The sequence below is a fragment of the Carcharodon carcharias genome, chromosome 6 (assembly GCF_017639515.1).
Source record: "Carcharodon carcharias isolate sCarCar2 chromosome 6, sCarCar2.pri, whole genome shotgun sequence".
Classification (NCBI taxonomy): Eukaryota; Metazoa; Chordata; class Chondrichthyes; order Lamniformes; family Lamnidae; genus Carcharodon; species Carcharodon carcharias.
Window position 1 is genome coordinate 160,295,588 of NC_054472.1, and position 21,874 is coordinate 160,317,461.

The window sequence follows — 21,874 nt, forward strand, 5'->3', positions numbered from 1 at the left end:
CTCCCAGTATCTGATCTATAGGTGCCTGAGTGAACTTGTTGACCCTGGAAGAAAAAGGCTGTTATCCCTCCTGCCCACTGCCTGCAGCTAGGCCATCAGAGAACCTTGGTAACTGCTCTCCCCCTTCTGTGGCTAGGAAGCTTTTTCACCTGAGAGCAGCAAACGAAGCTAGAGAGGCCATCGGCCAGTCTCACAATTCACTTCTCATAGCCTTATCTGTATTCCCATCCCTATAGCACAAAGTCCTGACACAGGCCAGGCCTGTGTCAAGGTTATATATATATATATATATATATATATATATATAGGCTATGATTGCTTTAAGACAACATTCAATGATTCCTAATAAGACAATAGAGGCACAGATCAACAGGTCACCAAAAAGCCATAAACACACAACAATGCAGACAAACACATAGACTCTGATGTTGACACTGGCTGGTTTGGTAAGTGGAGTCAGGATAGTGTTCAATTAGGAAGCACTGCAGAGCAGGCTGCAGCTGCATGTAAGGTGTCTGCAGCTGCTAGTGGGAGTTTGGGGGAGTTTAGTCTCTGATCCCAGAGTGGGTATGGGGGAGGCATCTGATCTCTGTTTGGTAGAGGTGGGGTCTTTGGATGGAGTAGTGCAAAATGGAGGAGGCCTGGCCCCAGGGAAGTAAGCCTGGGGACTAGGGTAGGCCAGGGGGAGTTCTCCTGCACCTCCTGGCCCACAATCAGTGCTGTAAAGCATTTACCTTTTTCCTGAAGCTGTCTTCACCCCCCCTGTTGGGTTTCTCAAGGCCTTTAAATATATATTTAAATTGTTAACCTGCCTCCTGGGAGCGGGTTGGTTGCCCATGCTCTGTTCTACCTCCATTAAGCCTGAAAGTGGTCAGATTGGAGGTGGATTGGGGTCAAGTTTGAAATTTAAAAGAAAAATTACCATCTCACTTGACCCTAATCCCAATTTTGGGGGTTAAAATTGCCCCCCTGGACAAAGACAATCACAAAGCCATGCATTCATCCAGACAGACAGGCTATAAATAGAGATACAAAGGTATAAATGCAAATATGCATAAAAACACAGACAAAATTATATACTCTCATCCACCTCTCGTTATCTGAGTGATAATCATTCAGACAACTCCAGGTAGTTGCGGATGAACACATGTGCAATGAAAATCCATTTGCAGCCAAGCAGAATGCAGCCATACGTATCTGCCCACCTATATACACAGACCTACACAGACATTCAAATGTATGCATAAATATAGCACAGGACAAAATATTCCCTAAAAACATGGGAGCTTTGCAGTTAGTGTAGATGATGAATTTGCAATGCTGACATCATGCAGAAGACCAAGAAAAGGTGAGGTATCGTCTTTTTATTTAGTTGCATGCTAATCTGTACACTGTGAGTAGAGTCAAAGATTTGAAATGAAATGGTTTGAACCGTTTGAAGAAATGCGTCCAATGACTGGAAAATTGTGGTGTATTTTCTATTTTGTGTAATTACAGTGCAAATTTCATGAGGGGTAAAAAGTTTTTTTTAACCATCACGTATTTTCCAAAAGAAAATATAAGGTGATTTTAGACAAAGATTAAAGTTCCCATTATCTTTTAATAATACACTGACTGGAATCTGTAAGTTGCTTCTTTTTCTGCAGTCTTCTCCCTTGTCCCCTGAAGCTGCTGAAAGATTAATGGAATTGGACACATAGGCCTCAGCACTTCTCCAACAACCTCCAACAGCCCAATTAACTGTTACTTGACAGAGGTTGGCAGCACATTTCAGAAAACTGTTCATTGACAGGCTTATTTTTTCACCATTAATTTTAATGTATATTAAATTAGCTGTTCAGGGTGTAGAATGTTCCTGATATGCAACCCCAGCCTGTACCGGGAATGCTGGAGTACAAAAGGCCAGACAAAAATCACAAGAGAAAGGGAGAGATTGGAATCTATTATCTTCTCAGTATTCCCCTCAAGGGAAATTAACTAAAAATTGAACTGCATTGTAATCCTTCTACTTCAATGTAGTCTGTTACAGAAACAGGGCAGTCAGTGAATAATGGGGAATGAACTCATTTCTAGTGAGAAGTCTTATAGCTTGGTAGGTAGTGCCCCTACCTCAAAACCAGAGCATTAATGTTTAAGTCCCACTCCAGGACTTGTGGACCATGGAAGGGATGTTCATGACACAGTTCAATAGGTTGGTAATCAGCCTGCTAACCCTTCCAAAACTCTCCTAAAGGGGGAAAAATGTGTAGAAAATACTAAGTAAACTCCTCTATTCAGCATGGGTGGGGAAATTGATATTTGGCAATGCTGCAAAACTGGTGACAATGAATCACCATTCCATTTACCACCCCACCCAATTTACTGATGTCAATGGGAACATAACTCATGTGTAAGATAGGCTGTTGATTTGCTTTTGTACATTTTGTGCTATCGCTGAAGGCCTATTCGGCCCTACGAGCTGGATCTTATAGCTGCAAATCAGGCGGAACACTCCAATGGCATGATGATGTCATGTTGGAAATCCAACGTCATCATGCCTGTCTCCGATATTACGGAAGGCGAGTGGGTGTGGAAATTGGAAGCCTGCCCACCATTTTGAAATAACCAATTAACAATCTGTTGAACTTGTTAAAGAGCCAACTGTCTGCAATTTTTCATTGCCTGTTGCATTTTTTGGGTGCCGGAAGGAAAACAGTTTGTAAGCGCTTTACAGAAGACCTGAGGAGGCCTCACAAGAATAGAAGAAAAGTCTTGCCAGTGGGACCATAGTTGAAAGTAGCAGCATGCTCTGCTGGTGAAAGTGGCAGCATCTGTATATTTTTGACTTCATTTATTCACTGTTTTCAGCCTGCCATAAGAAATAAGGAAAGATTGAGAGGGCAGAGGGCCTTCAAATTGGTGGCCATGACCAACTTTCAGTTCCCAGTATAACCCTTCTGCCACCTAAAGTCTTAGCCTAGCAGTCTGATTGGGCACAGAGCTCCCCTTTGCATTACTAATTGGCTGCCTTCCTGTTAGGGTGGGAGCGAGTGAACCACTTACTTTCCATTCTGCTTCCTCACCCTGCCAAAACTGTAAAATCCAGTGTTTTTGTTTGTGAAGACTTTCCCAGTTTGATATCTGACTGCAACAGCAAATGTTTCCCTATATCTCATACCTTCTCCAGTCAAAGAGGTTGCCAATGGATCCTGGCATCTTCCCTATGGAATCCCTTGCTCTTCTCTTTTAGAGGAATAACTTTGATCCATTTCTTCACTATAGTGTGTGGGGTATATTGTTTTTCTGCAGGGTTAGATAAATAAGGATGTAAGTGTTAAAGGTTATGAGAAAAATAAAATCTAAAGGAACTTTAAAAGTTAATGCTTAATTTAATTTTCAAGCCTCATACTCCTCATGGGGAAAATTTTGATGATCAATTGTTGGTTTGTTACGTGGAATTTGGTTTCTTTCAGTTGGAATGTAGTTAAACAATATCACAACAAACTAGGCTGTGAGCAACAAATGAATACAATGTAGCCCCTAAAAATTGAATTTACCCAAGTTCCCATTTTCATGATCTCAAAGTTCAGGAGAATTCTGCTCCAGATTTATATTGGAATTGTTTGCTGTAAATGATTTCTGGTGATTGAAACATTGTGGGCCTTGGGTGCCTTTGAAGAGTTTAGGACAAAATTCTTAAGGCAAATTTAAGGACTCTCATGGAATTGACACTAATCTTCTAATTAAATTAGGACATTTTAGCATTTCTTCAAGTTCAGTGTTCGCCATTTCCCCAAATATAGGCTGGCAAGTGTTGGTCTTCCTGTAGAATTGTGGCACACTTGCTGTGGTAGATTTTAGAGGTGCCTTAACTTCTAAAAGCATGGTGAGTTTACTAATTCTGATTTAAGTGTTTCTCTTTATTTAGCCTGATTTTGGATTCAGGGGTCCAAGACCTGACTTCGGAAAGGCAGGTCCACCGGGTCTGCCTGGTGCACCAGGCTTGCCAGGTCCTCCGGGATCTCCAGGATCTCCAGGGCTTCCAGGATTGCCTGGGCTGGATGGAAAAGCTGGTGTTGATGTGAGTCTTTAAAACTTATTAACTCCAAAATACCCAATGGATTTCTTAAAGATGAGAGGCAAAGAGGGTTACTCACTGTCTTCTAGAGCTGGCAACTCATGCAATTTGCTTTGGGATGAAACTGAAGCATTTTGTTTGCACATGTGCTATGGTAGCTCAGCATAAATGGATTCCTCAGATAACAACTCAGTATAAAATATTCAACTGCCTGGCTTTATTATTGACTTGGCTCTTAAACTCTTAAACTACTATAGCTGATGTGAAAGGCCCTGATCAAATTTCCAAACTGGATAAGAAACAAGGACAAATTTTAATATATGCATTGAAGATGCAACTTACAGTAACTAATGCACAAATTGGCCAAGGACTATCTTCCTTGAGCACATGTGAACATAGGAAAAAGAGTAGACCATTGACCTCTTTGGGCCTGTTCTGAGCGTGTTCCTCGCAATTTTCTTTTGATTGGGAAACCAAGGTAGAAGACCAAGACCCATTAGCAGAACATCAAAGGGGAAAAGGCAAGCTAAATCAGAATACACCAAATTTGTTGTATTAATCTTGGGCTTTAAAAACATAAAAGTCCTATGGAAAATTGAGTGGGAGAATTGTGACAAATTTCAATTTCAGCAAAGTGAGAACATAAGGAGGAGGAATGATGTTACAGTTTAGTAGGAACAGGAAAGCAAATTTCAGTGAAACATTGACTTGATTGCATTATGGAGGCAGCAACCTACAAATAAGTTTCTGAGGTAATCATATTTTGTGAAAATTTCCCAGGGCATTCAAGAAAACCTATTGTGTTAATTTAACTTACACTACTAGAATAGGAAATGCTACTAAGAGCCAGGGTGACGGTATTGCTAAAAGTACCAAATACCTGAAGCTGTCTCCTTCCATACCACAGTGGACTTTGTTTTGCTCTTCCTACATCTGCCCCCCCCCAATTGTGGGGTAGATGTAAACAAGTTTCACCACAAGAAGGAGTGGATAGGACTTGAAGTGAGAGGCTGTCGATCCATAGAGGACTTCCGATCAAAGATCAGCCCCCTTTTTGCTAATGTGGCATTAGCTAGGACTCATCCAGTAGGCAAGAGAGAGAGTTATCTCACCACTTTTGAACCTCAACTTGCTCTTGACTGTATTATATCTAATTGAGGAATGCTTGGTGTTGGTGCTGGGTGACAGATTTGGGGAAAGTGTTCTACTCTCCATGACTAATATTCTTCATTTGGATACAAAGTTAAGCCCCTAAAATAATTAAAATGTGAAGGAAATATAGTTTAATTGCTGGAAAAGTGACCATATTTAATTTCGTTTTTGCAGGGAGGAGCAGGTCCTCCTGGTAAACCAGGCCTTCCAGTAAGTACCATTTGTTTACAAAGGTTGTTAAGTCAGCATCAAACATCTGAAGCTTTATATAAAGAATAATGACATAATTGGGGTATGTTGGCTGAATTCTGCAAAATCTGATTGTATTGTGGAAGCAAATACCGTGAGAAACTATTGATGTAGGACTACTTTCCTGACAGCTGTAAATATCTTCCCTAAAACATACAAAATAATTCCATTATGCATTCAGTATCTTCCTGTTTGCATGTCTCATAATCAAAACAGTTTCACAGCTACAGTGATTTGCAGGTGAATTTAACAAGACTTAATTTCTGACGACATTTTGCTCCACAAAAGCTCCGACTGGAAAGTTAGATTCATTAATCTCTGTGCCCTGCACTTCTAGTTCCAGAGGCAAGTTGCTATAAAAAGAGGAATCAAGATCCATCTAGTTTATTTTCTACTATCCTGTTAGTTCCATAATGCAATGATAACAGAGCTGTTGACTAAACATGGCAATCAATTGCTATAAACCCAGTTACTGGATCAAAATCCTGTAACTATAATATATATATAAATATATATTTATAACAATATAATGATATTTATAAATATAATAATATTTATAAATACATAAATGTATAAAATGAGGAAAGGCAAGCCCCAGTGATGAAGAGCATTGAACCATAAGTTTAAAATCATCAATTTCTCCCAAACCTGCTACATTTACTAAAATACTGTTTTCACAGAATCACAGAATCTCACAGTGCAGAAGAGGCCCTTCAGCCCATCAAATCTGCACTGACATGTAATAAACACCTGACCTACCTACCTAATCCCATTTACCAGCACTTGGCCTATAACCTTGAATGTTATGACATGCCAAGTGCTCATCCAGGTGCCTTTTAAAGGTTGTGAGGCAACCCGCCTCCACCACCCTCCCAGGCAGCGCATTCCAAACCATCACCACCCTCTGGGTAATAAAGTTTTTCCTCACATCCCCCCTAAACCACCTGCTCCTCACCTTGAACTTGTGTCTCCTTGTGACTGACCCTTTAGCTAAGGGGAACAGCTGCTCCCCATCCATCCTGTCCATGCCCCTCATAATCTTGTATACCTTGATCAGGTCGCCCCCTCAGTCTTCTCTGCTCCAATGAAAACAACCCAAGTCTATCCAACCTCTCTTCAGAACTTAAATGTTTCATCCCAGGAAACAGACTGTACAGATCTTCTGATTGCCAATCTGATCATTGCCCTGAATGTAGTTAGTTCTTTGTAACTCTAAAAAGGACATAGAAGTAAGTAAAAAATGTAGAGCGATTAATTGGGGCATCCAATTTTACAGTAACTTCTTGTTGTTCCTCTTAATTATTAATAGAATGATACAGATATTTTAAACAGCAGGAGATAAAACAATCACTGCAGTGCTTGATTTTCAGACCAATGAATCTCCTGTAACCTTGCTCACAATAAGTGAAACAGGACATTAACAGAAAGGGTGGCATAACAAAAAATGCATGCAGGCACAATACCTTTAATATATAATAGATAATACCATTTTGGCTGACACACCCGTAAAACAAAAGCAAAATACTGCCAATGCTGGAAATCTGAAATAAAAACAGAAATGCTGGAAATACTCAGCAGATCAGGCAGCATCTGTGGAGAGAGGGTAAGAGAGTTAATGGTCTGGATTTTCATCCTAGAGGTGGGTGACGAGAGTCGGGTAATTTCCAGGCTCAGTGTGCCCACCTCAGGAGAAAGTGCCTGCAAAAGTGGGATTTTTGTTCTGGGGAGGGGGTCCCGGCAGCCATTTTTAAAGATCCATGTAGTCTACCCAACTCTGAAAATCCAACGCAATGTTTCGGATCAAAGACCTTTATGAAACAAATTAGTGATTTATTATCCTCGTTCAGGCCTCAGATATCCCTTTTTTATTCTTAATTTGAAATATTTATTCAAATCTTTCTTGTTTGGAAACTAACATTTAAAATCCATTGGCCCCAGCTTGAAATAACACCAATAATTCTGTTACCGGTGATATATGCAGGCTGTGCTCAATTAACAGCAATGGCCTATTTGAGTAATATGCCAATTTGTTCCATTGCAGGGTCAGAAAGGGGAGCGTGGTGATGTTGGATTCACAGGGCAACCAGGAAAGCCTGGCCTTCCAGGATTAAATGTAAGTACCATAGGCCAACCCTAGAAACCTTGTTGTTAGGGTACTTTTATAATTATTTTTTGAGTTCCCTTCATACTCCTTCATATTCAGTTCCTTCATGGATTTTAATAATATGCACAACATACGCTATTTTTCATTGCTTTGATAGCTCCACTGTAGTAATTATAGTTTTGAGAAACATAGGACTGTAACTTTAAGAATAATCCTGTGCCGAAAGATCACATGACTATGTAAACCAAAGGGCAGAATTTTCACCTCGGTGGGTGGGTGGGTGCACACCCGCCATGCTTGAGCATGAAATGACGCACTCGCCCCACTCGCCCTCTACCCGCCGGTCGCCACACAGGCAGTGCTGAACGCTGTCGCTCATGTTTCACGCTGGACGGGCCTTAATTGACCCACCAGCATGAAGTCGCCTTCTGGCCTCAATAGCGGGCAGTGGTTGGCTTCCCAACTGCGCCCGTCTGCCCCCACTGAGCCCACCCGACAAGGGCTAATTTCTGCCCAATGAGTCAGCAGTGCGGGGAACCTTTAGGAGAGAGCTCTTCTTTAGTTATTGAGTTAGATGCACACATGAGGTTGTTGCTGCTGTCTTGTAAATAAAGTTCAGTGTCTCCACTAAGAAAAGTTGCCTATAAAATCAAATCTATAACAAACTGGCGATGAGGATAATTCAGTTTAGCTCGCCCGACGTCATTGCATGTCATTTTACACTTGTTCAGGTCAGGTGTACGCCTGCCTGAAGAGCGCAATATTCTGCCCTACAGTTTAATCCGAAGCTTGACAACTCCAGTGCCCCAGATTTGAAGACTTTCTGTGAATTAGTAGACCTCATTAAGGGACATTTCCAACCCAAGCCCTCAATCACAATGCAGAGGTTCAAGTTCAATTCACGGAATAGAGCCCTGGGGGAGACCATTGCTACCTATGTGGTGAAATTAAAACAACTAATGGAATATTGTGATTTTGGTGAAACCTTGAATGACATGTTCAGGGATCGTTTGTTATGTGGCGTGCAGGAGGATGCTATTTCTTGAAGATTGCTGTCTGAAGTGAATCTCGATTTTAAGAAAGCGTTAGAAATAGCCCTTGCGATGGAAAGTGCTGTAAGAGATTCACAAGCAATTCAAGAGACGCAAAATGGCATCATTCTCCTAGTTGGGCGAGAACAAGCAGTCAAAAATGACGGGGAAAGCCGGGGCTGTGCTGTGAAGCAGGAAACTCCCCCCACTAACCGAAAATTGAGGGGAAACAGCTTAGCAACAAAGTCAAAAACTAATTTTTATCGACGTGGAAACAACCATACTTCTAACAATTGGCAATTTAAAAAGGTAGAGTGTTATTTTTGTCACAGGAGTGGACACATAATGAAATATTGCAAAGCGAGATTTAAACAGGCTTCCAGACAATAACTGAAGTCCATTGAAGTATATAGTGTAGAAGAGCCAGGAACAACCAATTCTGACATATATTCATTATTCAGCATTAAAGTTGGGAAGACAGAGCCAATAATTGTCACAGTGTAAGTGAACGGTAAGCCCTTAAAAATGGAAGTAGACGCAGGTGCTTCTACCACTGTAATAGGAGGACACACTTTCAGATATTTAAATAAAGATGATCAACAATTACATTTGGAACAAACATCCAAACAAGCAGAAAACGTACACGGATAAAGAAATCTAGGTAAAGGATATCACCAGAGTAACTGTTCATTATAGACACCAAATGGCACAACTACCAGTAATGTTATTAGAAGGTGATGGACCTAGCCTTCTAGGTTGAAATTGGTTAAGAGAAATTAACCTTGATTGGCCAGTGAGATTTCAAAAGGAAGCAAGAAGAGTTCCTGAGTTGAAAAAGGAACAAGGCAAGGTACTTCTGAGAGAGCCTGGAGAGTCCAAGGACCGGAACAGGATGAAAAAAGAATGTGTAGCCATTCAGCAACCTGAAGAAATGAAGACTCTTAAACAATGACATGGAAGAACAGCAGAAGAAACCCAAGGAGACTGCTGAATTACAGAGTTCAACTAAGTTCAAGGCAAGGAAGCCCACTGTTGATTATCACATACCGCCCTCCCTCAGCTGATGAATCAGTGCTCCTTCATGTTGAACACCACTTGGAGGAAGCACTGAGGGTGGCAAGGGTGAGAATCTCTCTGGGTGGGGGACTTCAATGTTTATCACCAAGACTGGCTCGGTAGCATCACTACTGACCTGGCTGGCCGAGTCCTAAAGGACATGTTTGACTGGGACTGTGGCAGGTGGTAAGGGAAAAACATAGTTGACCTCATCCTCACCAACCTGCCTGCCACAGATTCATCTGTATCTGTCCATGACAGTATTGGTAGGAGTGACCACTGCACAGTCATTGTGTAGATGGAATCCCGCCTATGCATTGAGGATACCCTCCATCATGTTGCGTGGCATTACCACCGGGCTAAATGGGATAGATTTCAAACAGATCTAGCAATTCAAGAATGGGCACCCATGAGGCTCTGTGGGCCTTTAGCAGCGAAACTGTGCTCGAACAATGTCATGGCCTGGCATATCCCCCCACTCTACCATTACCAGGGATCAACCCTGGTTCAATGAAGACTGCAGGAGAGCGTGCCAGGAGCAGCACCAAGCATACCTAAAAATGAAGTGTCAACCTGGTGAAGCTATAACACAGAACTACTTGCATGCCAAATAGCATAAGCAACATATGACAGACAGGGCTAAGTGATCCCAGAACCAACGGATCATATCTAAGCTCTTCAGTCCTGCCACATCCAGTCGTGAATAATGGTTGTCAATTAAACAACTCACTGGAGGAGGAGGGTCCACAAATATCCCCATCCTTAATGATGGAGGAGCCCAGAAAATCAGTGCAAAAGATAAGGCTGAAGCATTTGCTACAATCTTCAGCCAGAAGTGCTGAGTGGATGAGCCATCTCTGCGTCCTCCGGAAGTTCCCACCATCACAGATGCCAGTCTTCAGCCAAATCGATTCACTCCATGTGATATCAAGAAACGGCTGAAGGCACTGGATACTGCAAAGGCTATGGGCCCTGACAACATTCTGGCAATAGTAATGAAGACTTGTGCTCCAAAACTTGCCATGCCCCTAGCCAAGCTGTTCCAGTTACAGCTACAACACTGGCATCTAGCTGGCTATGTGGAAAATTGCTCAGGAACGTCCTGTACACAAAAAGCAGGACAAATCCAACCCGGCCAATTACCGCCCCATCAGTCTACTCTCCATCATCAGTAAAGTGATGGAAGGGGTCATGAACATTGCTATCAAGCGGCACTTGTTTAACAATAACCTGCTCACAGACACCCAGTTTGGGTTCCGCCAGGCCCACTCAGCTCCTGACCTCATTACAGCCTTGGTTCAAACATGGACATAAGAGCTGAACTCCCTAGATGAGGCGAGAGCCCTTGACATCAAGGCTGCATTTGACAGAGTGTGGCATCAAGGAACCCTGGCAAAACTGGAGTCAATGGGAATCAGGGGGAAAAGTCTCCACTGGTTGGAGTCATACCTAGCATAAAGGAGAATGGTTGTGGTTGTTGGAGGTCAGTCACCTCAGCTCCAGGACATCATTACAGGAGTTCCTCAGGGTATTGTCCTCAGCCCAACCATCTTCAGCTGCTTCCTTCCATCATAAAGTCAGAAGTGGGGATGTTTGCTGATGATTGCACGATGTTCAACACCATTCACGACTCCTCAGACACTGAAGCAGTCCATGTCCAAATGCAGCAAGACCTGGACAATATCCAGGCTTGGGCTGACAAGTGGCAAGTAACATCCACGCCACACAAGTGTCAAGCAATGACCATAGCCAACAAGAGAGAATCCAACATTGCCCCTTGATGTTTAATGGCATTACCATCACTGAATTGCCGACTAGCAACATCCTGGACATTACCATTCACCAGAAACTGAACTGGACTGTAGCTACAAGAGCAGGTCAGAGGTTAGGAATTGTGTGATGAGTAACTCACCTCCTTACTCCCAAAAGCATGTCCATCACCTACAAGGCACAAGTCAGGAGCGTGATGGAATACTCCCCACTTGCCTGGATGAGTGCAGCTCCATCAACATTCAAGAAGCTTGACATCATCCAGGACAAAGCAGCCCACTTTACTGGCACCACATCCACAAACATTCACTTCCTCCACCACTGACGCACAGTACCAGCAGTGTATACCATCTACAAGATGCATTGCAGGAATTCATCAAGGCTTCTTCAATAGCACCTTCCAAACGCACGACTAATACCATTTAGAAGGACAAGGGCAGTAGATAGATGGGAACACTACCACCTGGAAGTTCCCCTCCAAGACACTCACAATCCTGACTTGGAAATATATCGCCGTTCCTTCACTCGCTGGGTCAAAATCCTGGAACTCCCTTCTTAATAGGACTGTGGGTGAACCGACACCACATGGACTACAGTTGTTTAAGAAGGCAGCTCACCACCACCTTCTCAAGGGCATCTAGGGGTGGGCAATAAATGCTGGCCCAGCCAGCAAAGCCCACATCCCGCGGATGAATAAAAAATAGATAATTATTTAAAGGGGTGGGGGGGAATGTAGTAATTATAATTTTGAGAAATGTAGGACTGTAGCTTTATGGATAATCCTGTGCTGTAAGATCACATGATCTGTGTAAACCAATGATTTAGCAGTGTGGGCAACCTCTAAGAGAGAGTTCTTTAGTTATGGAGTTAGATGCACACATGTAGTTGCTGCTGCTGTCTTGTAAATAAAGTTCAATGTTTCCACAAAGAAAATTTGCCTGGAAAATCAACGCTATAACATCCACTTTGAATCCTTTTGAATCTATTGATATTCTTGGTCTCATAACCTCCTCTGACATAAAATAGAGCTCACATCACTTCCCATGTTAAGAGAGCTCCAAGGTGCTTGGTTTCTTTTTTTCGCTAAAACAATTTCTTTCCTCTCAATAACATTTAACTCTCGATAAAGCTCACGCTCAATCTAAACATGAATGGTATTCCCATCTCTCGAGACTCCGCTGGCTCATCTCACATGCCGTAAAAATCTTTTCATTTAATAGTCAATGTTGCTCTCATCTCTGGACCTCAGCATCCCTTTCTCCTCCTTAAACATTTTTGCCTTTGTTTTCTCAATCTCTTTTCAGTCAGTACTATTTCCTGTTTTATTCCTTCTCACCTGCAATGTCTCCAGCCGACACTGCTGGTGTTCCTCCTCACAACTTTCACTGCATTGAAATTGAAACTCATCTTTAACCTATTCTTCCTAAGACTTCAAACTTATGCCTGCTTGTTTTTGTGTCCTCTTTACAAAAGTTGGCTTTTGTACCCAGCTTGTTTTTGTCCTGTGCTTTGGGTCTTGACCATTTATTTTGATTTCATTTATATATTGAGGGGCTTCAGTGTTAATTCTTAATCATTAATCATTGCTGTCTTTATTTTCTTTAGGGACGACCGGGACCAATTGGACCAATGGGTCCCGAAGGTCGAGTGGTAAGTGATTACAAATAATCAAGATCTGCAAAAGTGCTTTTAATTTTGTTGCTACTTAAAATTCAGAGGGAAAGAATATAACCTGCACTAAATCGTGTTCTTGGAATACAGTTTTGAGAATGTGCAAAAAGCTTATTTGTGGAACAAAGAGGCGTCCACCTTCAAAGATTTAGACATAGGAATAGGGTCCATAATATGGCTGCTCTCCTAATATGGAGCTGTATTGAATATAGCCCATTGATGTGGGAAAAATAGCAGCCGGGTCCATTTAATTGCGGAAGAGGCCCTGTGTCAGTCTCCCTGCTCCAGCAAAACCTCCACTGATAAATCCACCTAGAGTGAAGGGATTGACACAGGATTCCTGGTCACCGGTGGTGGGATGTAAATTAGGCTCATTAATGAGTCAATTGATACCCATTCTCCCTGAGCCCACCTCAATTTAGTGGTGGCTCAGGGATTAAATGGGGGCAGCACGGCTTTCCCACGCTCTCGGAAGGTTGCCCAGCAAACCCTATCTGGTTTGTTTGTGGTCTCTGGGGTGGGGTGCCTTGTAATCATATGCTCAGTGTTTGATCGAGGGACACAGCATTGGGAAGAAAGATATGCTCTGAAAGTCACCCTGCTGTCCTTGACTCTGATGCTAGCTGCCACTGCTTCTTCTTCTAGTTCTGATGGCATGAGGAGGCCGGCAGCTCTCAGTGGGCAGGACTTTTGCTGCCGGGATCCTCAATTGCGGGGAAGCTCACTTAAGTGCCTGAAGGACCCTTGATTCTTTTGGGCCTTCCCACGGAACTGATGGAGGTTCTCCACCAGTTCTCTGACTGGTGGGTGAAACCCCCATGGGCCCAACAGAACCCCATCCATAGCTTCTCCCTATCTATTCTGTCTAGGCCCCTCATGATTTTGAGCACTTCTGACAAACCTCCATTCAAACTTCTCCAAAGAGAAGAACCTGAGCTTCTCCATTCTGTTTACGTAACTGAAGGCCCTCATCCCTGGAACCACTTTCATAAGTCTTTTCTGCACCGTCTCTGAAGTTTTCATATCCTTCTTAAAGTGTGGTGCCCAAAATTGGACATAACACTCCAATTGAGGCCAAGCCAGTGATGCATCAAGATTCACCATAACTTCCTTGCTTTTGTACTCTGTGTCTCTATTAATAAAATCCAGGATTCTGTATGCCATTTTAACCAGTTTCTCAACCTGCCCTGCCACCTTTAACAATTTGTGCGCATGTGGGCCCCGATCTCTGTTCCTGAAGCCCCTTTAGAATTGCACCCTTCATTTTATATCGCCTTTCCTCATTCTTCCTACCAACATGTATCATTTCCTGCATTAAATTTCATCTGTTACATGCCCACCGGCCTGCCTATGTCTTCTGAAAGTCTATTACTATCCTCCTAATAGTTCACATTACTCCTGAGTTTTGCATCATCTGCAAATTTCGAAATTGGACCATGTAAATCCAAGTCTAGGTCAATATATGTCAAGAAAAGTAGTGGTCTTTATACCAACCCCTAGGAAACCCTACTGCATACCCTCCTCCAGTCCGCAAAGTAATGGTTAATCACTACTCTCTGTTTCCTGTCACTCCTACAACTTTCTATCCATGCTGCCACTGTCCTTTTTATTCCATGGGCTTCAACACTGCTGACAAGCCTACTTTTATAAACTTTTTTCATGGGATGGCTAGGCCAGCATTTATTGCCCTTGAGAAGGTGGTGGTGAGTTGCCTTCTTGTAATACATGCTACAACAGAGCTGTTAGGGAGGGATTTTCTAGGCACTTTTACCAGAGCCTTTTGGATGTCCATGTACATGAAATCAACTGTGTTACCCTTATCAGCCCGCTCTGTTAACTCATCAAAAATGTAAAACAAAAAGCTCAATCAAGTTAGTTGAATCAACTGATTTTTTAAAAATTCATTCATGGGATGTGGGCTTTGATGGCTGGGCCAGCATTTCATTGCCCATCCATAGTTACCCTTGAGAAGGTGGTGGTGAGCTGCTTTCTTGAACTACTGCTTTGGTGTAGGTACACCCACAGTGCTGTTGGGAAGGGAGTTCCTGGATTTTGACCCAACGATTGTGAAGGAACAGCGATATATTTCCAAGTCAGGATGGTGAGTGACTTGGAGGGGATCTTCCAAGTGGTGCTGCCCTTGTCTTTCTAGATGGTAGTGCTCGTGGGTTTGGAAGGTGCTGTCTAAGGAGCCTTGTTGAATTGCTGCAGTGCATCCTGTAGATGGTACACACTGCTGCTACTGTGCATTGGTGGTGGAGGGAGTGAATGTTTGTGGATGTGGTGCCAGTCAAGAGGTCTGCTTTGTCCTGGATGGTGTCAAACTTCTTGAGTGTTGTGGGAGCTGATCAAGAGACTGAGTGCATGCAATGGGCTTAACAGAAGGATACTCTCCAGATATCCTGCCTGGCTTAATGCTTTCTGCCTTCATTCAGACACATCATTAAAAACAGATTGATAGAGCTGTGCAGAACACTACTGCATGCTTCATGGTTTAAAAATAAAGGGTCACTCACTTAAGACAGGAATGAGGAGCAATTTTTTCTCTCAGAGGGTCATGAGCCTTTGGAACTCTCTTCCTTAAAAGACAGTGGAAGCAGAATCTTTGTAATCTCAACTCCACATTCCCACCTTTCATCCCCTTGCCTGTCAAGAATCCATCTAACTCTGCCTTAAAATATTCAAAGATCAGCCATGATCTTATTGAATGGCAGAACAGGCTTGAGGGGCTGAGTGGCCTGCTCTGCTCCTAATTTGTATGTTCATATGATCAGAGGTTGGGGACAGAGAAAAGGTACTGAGGAAAATCTGAGAAGTGGAAATCTGAATTGTAATGTATTTTTCACACAGTTCAAATATGCGGCTAGCCATAATGAACATTAAATATTATAGTGATAAGGATTAGAAGATCTTGAATTTCCACAGATGTGGTTCATTGTTGGGTTTCATTCCAAGCTGTCAGAACTTTAACTCTACATTTGATGTGAGGTCTTGCTCTTTAACAGCATACTGATAAAATATTGTTGTTCTGCACTGAGTTCATCCAGGGAAGCAGTCAGGAAACACATCACCTATGAGCTAAGCAAAACAGGGAAAGATATCAACCAAGGGTTCTTGTGCCCAGTCAATATCCCATTTTCCTTTGCGGGACAATGCTAGTGAGAACAAAATCTGACTTAATTTTGAGACTTCTCCCAGAGTGGAATAGATCTGTACTCTTTCACAAGTGCTATCAGCCACATGCTATTTCAGTACTGGAGTTGCAGTCTCAAAATGAGCCGCCACCACAGAGAAGTCAGAAAATTGGGTAAATACGGAACATAGCCTGCAGGGCCTGAAAGAGAAGAGATTGTGCTGGTTCAGCTAATGATGCCAATACCAGTGCTAGCAATCATTTCACTTTAAAATTAGATAGAATTATTCAGATTAAAAATTTGAAGGAAAACAGATTGATAAAATGTGGTAGAGGAGCTGCTGTAGTGAACTGCTCCTGGATATTGCAGTAGCTAAACGTGTCCGGAATTCCACATTGAAACCACATCTGTTCCTTCTCCTGTCACTTTGATGCTTATTAGCATACTTTTAGTCAGGGAATGGTGAGCATGATTTGCTCAAAGGTTTCATCAATGTCATCCCATGCTTGATATAATCCTGGAGGTCAGGACTAGTTTTGCCATCTTGGGATCTTGTCTGTCCCTCTTGATGAGGTGGATCTCTGTGCAGCAGCACATCAGTTGACCCACTGATTGTGTCCTGCAGCACATCACCTGAGAGGCCTCAATAAAAGTTGGCGGACTAAACATATGGAAAATGTTCACTTTCCCACACCTTCAGCCACAATATTAGTTAACAGACAGACACAGAGAAGTTTCATTGTTCTGGCCCAAGTGGTTATTCTGCATCACTGCTTTGGTATAACAGCCTGATGTATCATTGATAATCGCAGTAGGAGAGCAAATGAAAATTCTTCTTTTTCATCTTGCTGTAAGTGGCTAGAAGCTAAGCTAATTAACAATGACAGCAGCATGTTGCTGCATTTGCTCTTTTACCAGATGCTGAATTGTACTGTTTTTTAATGAGGAAGCTGCTGATCTTCAGGCTGCTATTAAACTCATGCTGTGAGAGGCACAAATAATTCATTTGCAAGAGTCCCAAAGAAATTCTCAGCTCTCGATTTTGGGAATCAGCCTACCAATCTCAAGTTGAGACTTCATGCCAGCTTTCTAAATATATATTTGTCTGCTATCAATTAACATTAGCAAAAATATGTTCCTGTAAAGTTTTAATGTTCAATAAAACCAGGAAACTGGAATGATATTTGGATCTAGAAATGTTACAGCAATAACTTACACTCGCAAAGCACCTTTAATGTGGCTGAACTTCCCAAGGCACTTCACATCCTTTCAATATTAAAGACAGTGGGGGATTCTCTGCATCCCAGGTGTAGACAGAGAGCAGACGGCAAATTTTAATGGGTGGAAAAGTATGGTCTGGAGGTGTGTAATTTCTTGAAACGCGCACTATGCAAGTGCCTGGAATGCTGAAGCAGAAAATTTATCCCAATAACTCCTACAAGACTTAGGAATAACATAGAGAAGCATTGCAACATAGAACATAGAAACACAGAAACATAGATAATCTTTACAGCACAGATGGAGGCCATTTGGCCCACTGGGCCTGTGCAGGCCGATAAAGAACAATAAAGCCTAATCCCACTTTCCAGCTCTTGGCCTGTAGCCCAGAAGGCTACAGCACTTAAAGTTTTAAATGCCGTGAGGGTTTCTGCCTTTACCACCCTTTCAGTCAGTGAGTTCTAGAACCCCCAGACCCTTGGGGGGAAAAACATGTCTTCTCACCTCCCCTCTTTTCCTTCTGCTAATTACTTTAAATCTATGCCTCCTGGTTATTGACCGCTCTGCTAAGAAAGCTAGAGCCATCCTATTTACCCTATCTAGGCCCCTCATAACGTTTGACTTGTTTTCATTCTTTCCCTGCTTTTCTTTTCCTTCCCCTCGGAAGACATTCACTCTTGCCCAGGTATGATTCCACAGATATCAGCAGTTCTTCACAACCTTGCCCAACTGGCAGTTTTTCATGCTTGAATTAAGCGTCAGGAGGCCACTTGGCATGGCTGAGGAGCAGTATCATCATTGCACCAGACCCTGTTGGCATTCATGCATGTGGGCTTTCCAGTAGATGATCATTGAATAATGATCAAGAGTGAGAAGTATGGCTTTTTTCATCTCCCTTAGCTCAGTGCCATTGAGGCCAATTGTGATCATCCAATAGCACTGGTGAGTAGATCTGGAACCAAGCTGAAATATTTGTTTGAGTACCATAGCAGGTCTATTTTTATTCTGTCAAGGGATGTTTGTTCCCCATCATAATTGTCCTTGAACTGAGGGGTTGCTAGGCCATTTCAGAGGGCAGTTAAGAATCATTGGGAGTCATGTATAGGCCAGACCAGGTAAGGATGGCAGATTTTTTCCCCTAAAGACCATTAGTGGGTTTTCATGACAATAGACAACAGTTTCATGGCCACTATTATTGAAATTAGCTTTTAACTCCAGATTTTATGAGCTTTTAGTTCCAGACTTTATTAATTGCATTTAAATTCCACCAGCTGCCATGGTGGGTTTTGAACCCATGTCCCCAGAGCATTGGTCTAGGCTTCTACTAGTTGTCCAGTGACGTTACCACCATGCCACTGTCTCCCCTTAAGGTAGTACATTTCCTACTCGGCCATTGATTCCTAAACACCAAAGTTATAATGGACAAAACTCCACGTAAGAATAATTACCTGGAGAGACTTGAGATACTGGGACTATTTCCACTGGAGCAGAAAAGGCTAAGAAGGGACTTTATAAGCATTTTTATAATTATGAAGCTTTATATGAACATACATACCAACATACAAAAAAGGAGTGGAAGCAGGCCATTTGGCCCCTCGACCAATGCTCTGGGGACATGGGTTTAAAACCCAGCATGGCAGCTGGTGGAATTTAAATGCAATTAATAAAGTCTGGAACTAAAAGCTCATAAAATCTGGAGTTAAAGGCTCATTTCAGTAATAGTGGCCATTAAACTGTTGTCTATTGTCATGAAAACCCACTAATGGTCTTTAGGGGTGCCATCCTTACCTGGTCTGGCCAATAGATCATGGTTGATCAGTTTGTGTTTTGAATTCCACATTCCCATCTACCTCCAAATAACTTTGTTTCCCCTGCCTAACTAGAATCTAGCTATCTCTGCCTTAAAAATACTCAATGAACCCAGCACCACCTTCGGTGGCAGTTGCAAAATCGCACAACCCTCCGTGAGAAGAAATTTCTCCTCATTTGTCCTAAGAGGGCAACCCCTAATGTTAAGACAGTGCCCCATATTTCTGGACTCACCCACAAGAGAAAACATCCTTTCCATGTCCACTTTGTCAATGCCATTCAGCATCTTATATACTTCAATCAAGTCACCCCTCACTCTTCTAAACTCCAGTGGAAATAGCCCAATTTGTCTGCCTTATCTCAACCCACTCATTTCAGTTTCGATCAGTTGAAAAGGAAAGGACTATTGCCTTTGGTTGGGAAGTCAGTGACAATGGGTCATCAGTCTAACATTGTCACTAAGAGGTTAGTGGACATTTCTTACGTACTAGGTTGGTGGAGCTCGTGGGCACTGGTCCAGTCAGAGGCCATTGCATCCTTAAATAGAAATTCTGATAGACATTTGAAGCAAAAGGAAGGTACAGAAGAGCAGGGTGAAAATGGAATTAGCTTAGGATCTAGAAAAGTGCCATGCAGGTGACCTCCCACTGTGCTATAAATCTATATGGTTCATTGGTTCATCAGAGAGCCAATACGAGTGACGATGAATTGAAGGTATGCAGATTTGTTACAAAGTTTTACAATGTTTTTACAGCACTGAAACTGGCCACTCAGCCCAACTGGTCTACGCCAGTGTTTATACTCCACATGAGATGCCACCTACCCCTCTACATCTAACCCCATCAACATACCCTTCTATTGAATTTTCCTTCTGTGTTTTTCCTGCTCCCCCTTAAATGCCAAAGTCTCTACTGACAAAGTCAGTTTAAGAATGCTTAAAATGCTCATATACACAAAAACACATGAAAGGACATTAATTGCTCTGTCATTCCACCAAGTTCAGAAACTCACTGGCACTGATGTGAGAGAAGGTTAGCCATTTTTTCACAGAACTGGAGAAAGATTTGGAAGTCATCCCTCAGCCCTTGTCAAGCAGCTAACCTAGACTTGGATCTTTTTATTCACCCTAACGATCTCACCTGGCTGTTTCATTCCTGTACCCAAACCTCTTACGTTGTTCTTTACAGGCCACAAGGAGTATGAAGCAAAAGCTTGTGATAATGCTCTCTCTGAGTTTATCTATTCCTGCGCCCATGAAATGCTGCTTGGTCTTCAGTCACACCTCTTCACAGCAGCATAGCTGAGATCAGGAACTCAGTAGGAGGGAAAGTAGCAATCATGCCTGTATCCAACCATTAACTGGTATTATGCATTGGTACTTCAACAACTACATCACCACAACATCCATAATCTGGAAGCAGGTCAGCTGCCTGTCCTTCCCTCTCCAGTGGAATATCACTTAAGTGAGATTTATTTTAATTGGGAAAAAAAATCAGAAAAAGAAGCCAATACTAATGAAAGAAACATTAATTTCCATGTAATCACTCTCTTTTCAATTATTCAAATGATAAGCATCTCTTTTCTTTCTTTCATTATACCACAACTTGCTATCATGGAAAATAAGTTTTGTCCCATAGACAGACCAAACTTTAGAATAATTTGTAAAGCTACAAATTCATTTTCTGATTCTATCAAAAGAAAATTTATGAATCATTGAGAAGATGAATGATAAGGATTACAGCCAAAATGCTCCCATGCGTATTAGCTGCTAATTGACAGCATAAGGCCATTTCCTACTGTAACCTAAGAACATATGTAGCACTGAAGTATAGTAGCAAGCTACATTTGGCTTTAATTAAGCATATGGTTGTACTGACATTGGAATAAAATGGCCATCATTGTTTTTTATTCATTCACAGAATGAGGGATTCGCTGGCTGGGCCAGCATTTTATTGTCCATCCATAGTTGCCCTTGAGAAGGTGGTGGTGAGCAGCCTTCTTAAACTGCTGCAGCCCATGTAGTGTAGGGGCTGTTAGGAAGGGAGTTCTAGGATTTTGAGCCAGCGACAGTGAAGGACCAGTGATATATTTCCAAGTCAGGATGGTGAATGACTTGGAGGGGAACTTCCAGGTGGTGATGTCCCCATCTATCTGCTGCCCTTGTCTTTCTAGATGGTAGTGCTCGTGGGTTTGGAAGGTATTGGCTAAAGACCCTTGTTGAATTCCTGCAGTGCATCTTGTAGATGGTACACACTGCTGCTACTGTGCGATGGTGGTGGAGGGAGTGAATGTTTGTGGATGTGGTGCCAATCAAGCGGGTTGCTTTGTCCCAGATGGTGTCATGCTTCTTGAGTGTTTTGGGAGCTGCACTCATCCAGCCAAGTGGAGAGTATTCCATCACACTCCTGACTTGTGCCTTCTCGACGGTGGACAGGCTTTGGGGAGTCAGGATGTGAGTTACTTTATGCAGGATTCCTAGCCTCTGACCTGCTCTTGTAGCCACAATATTTATATGGCTACTCCAGTTCAGTTCCTGGACAATGATAAGCCCCAGCATGATGATAGTGGGGGATTCAGTTATGGCATTGCCATTGAATGTCAAGGAACGATGGTTAGATCCCCT

The 21,874-nt window shown here is 42.4% G+C and overlaps 1 protein-coding gene across 1 annotated transcript in view; it reads left to right on the forward strand.

Annotated features, from left to right (window-relative positions):
* LOC121278845 (collagen alpha-1(IX) chain) overlaps window positions 1-21,874 on the forward strand; it is a 78,457-nt gene that overhangs the window by 39,764 nt on the left and 16,819 nt on the right. Inside the window, exons 8-10 of the mRNA XM_041189303.1 lie at window positions 3,908-4,060; window positions 7,500-7,571; window positions 13,025-13,069. Coding sequence (XP_041045237.1) covers window positions 3,908-4,060; window positions 7,500-7,571; window positions 13,025-13,069 — 270 coding nt within the window. The remainder of the gene's footprint in view (window positions 1-3,907; window positions 4,061-7,499; window positions 7,572-13,024; window positions 13,070-21,874) is intronic.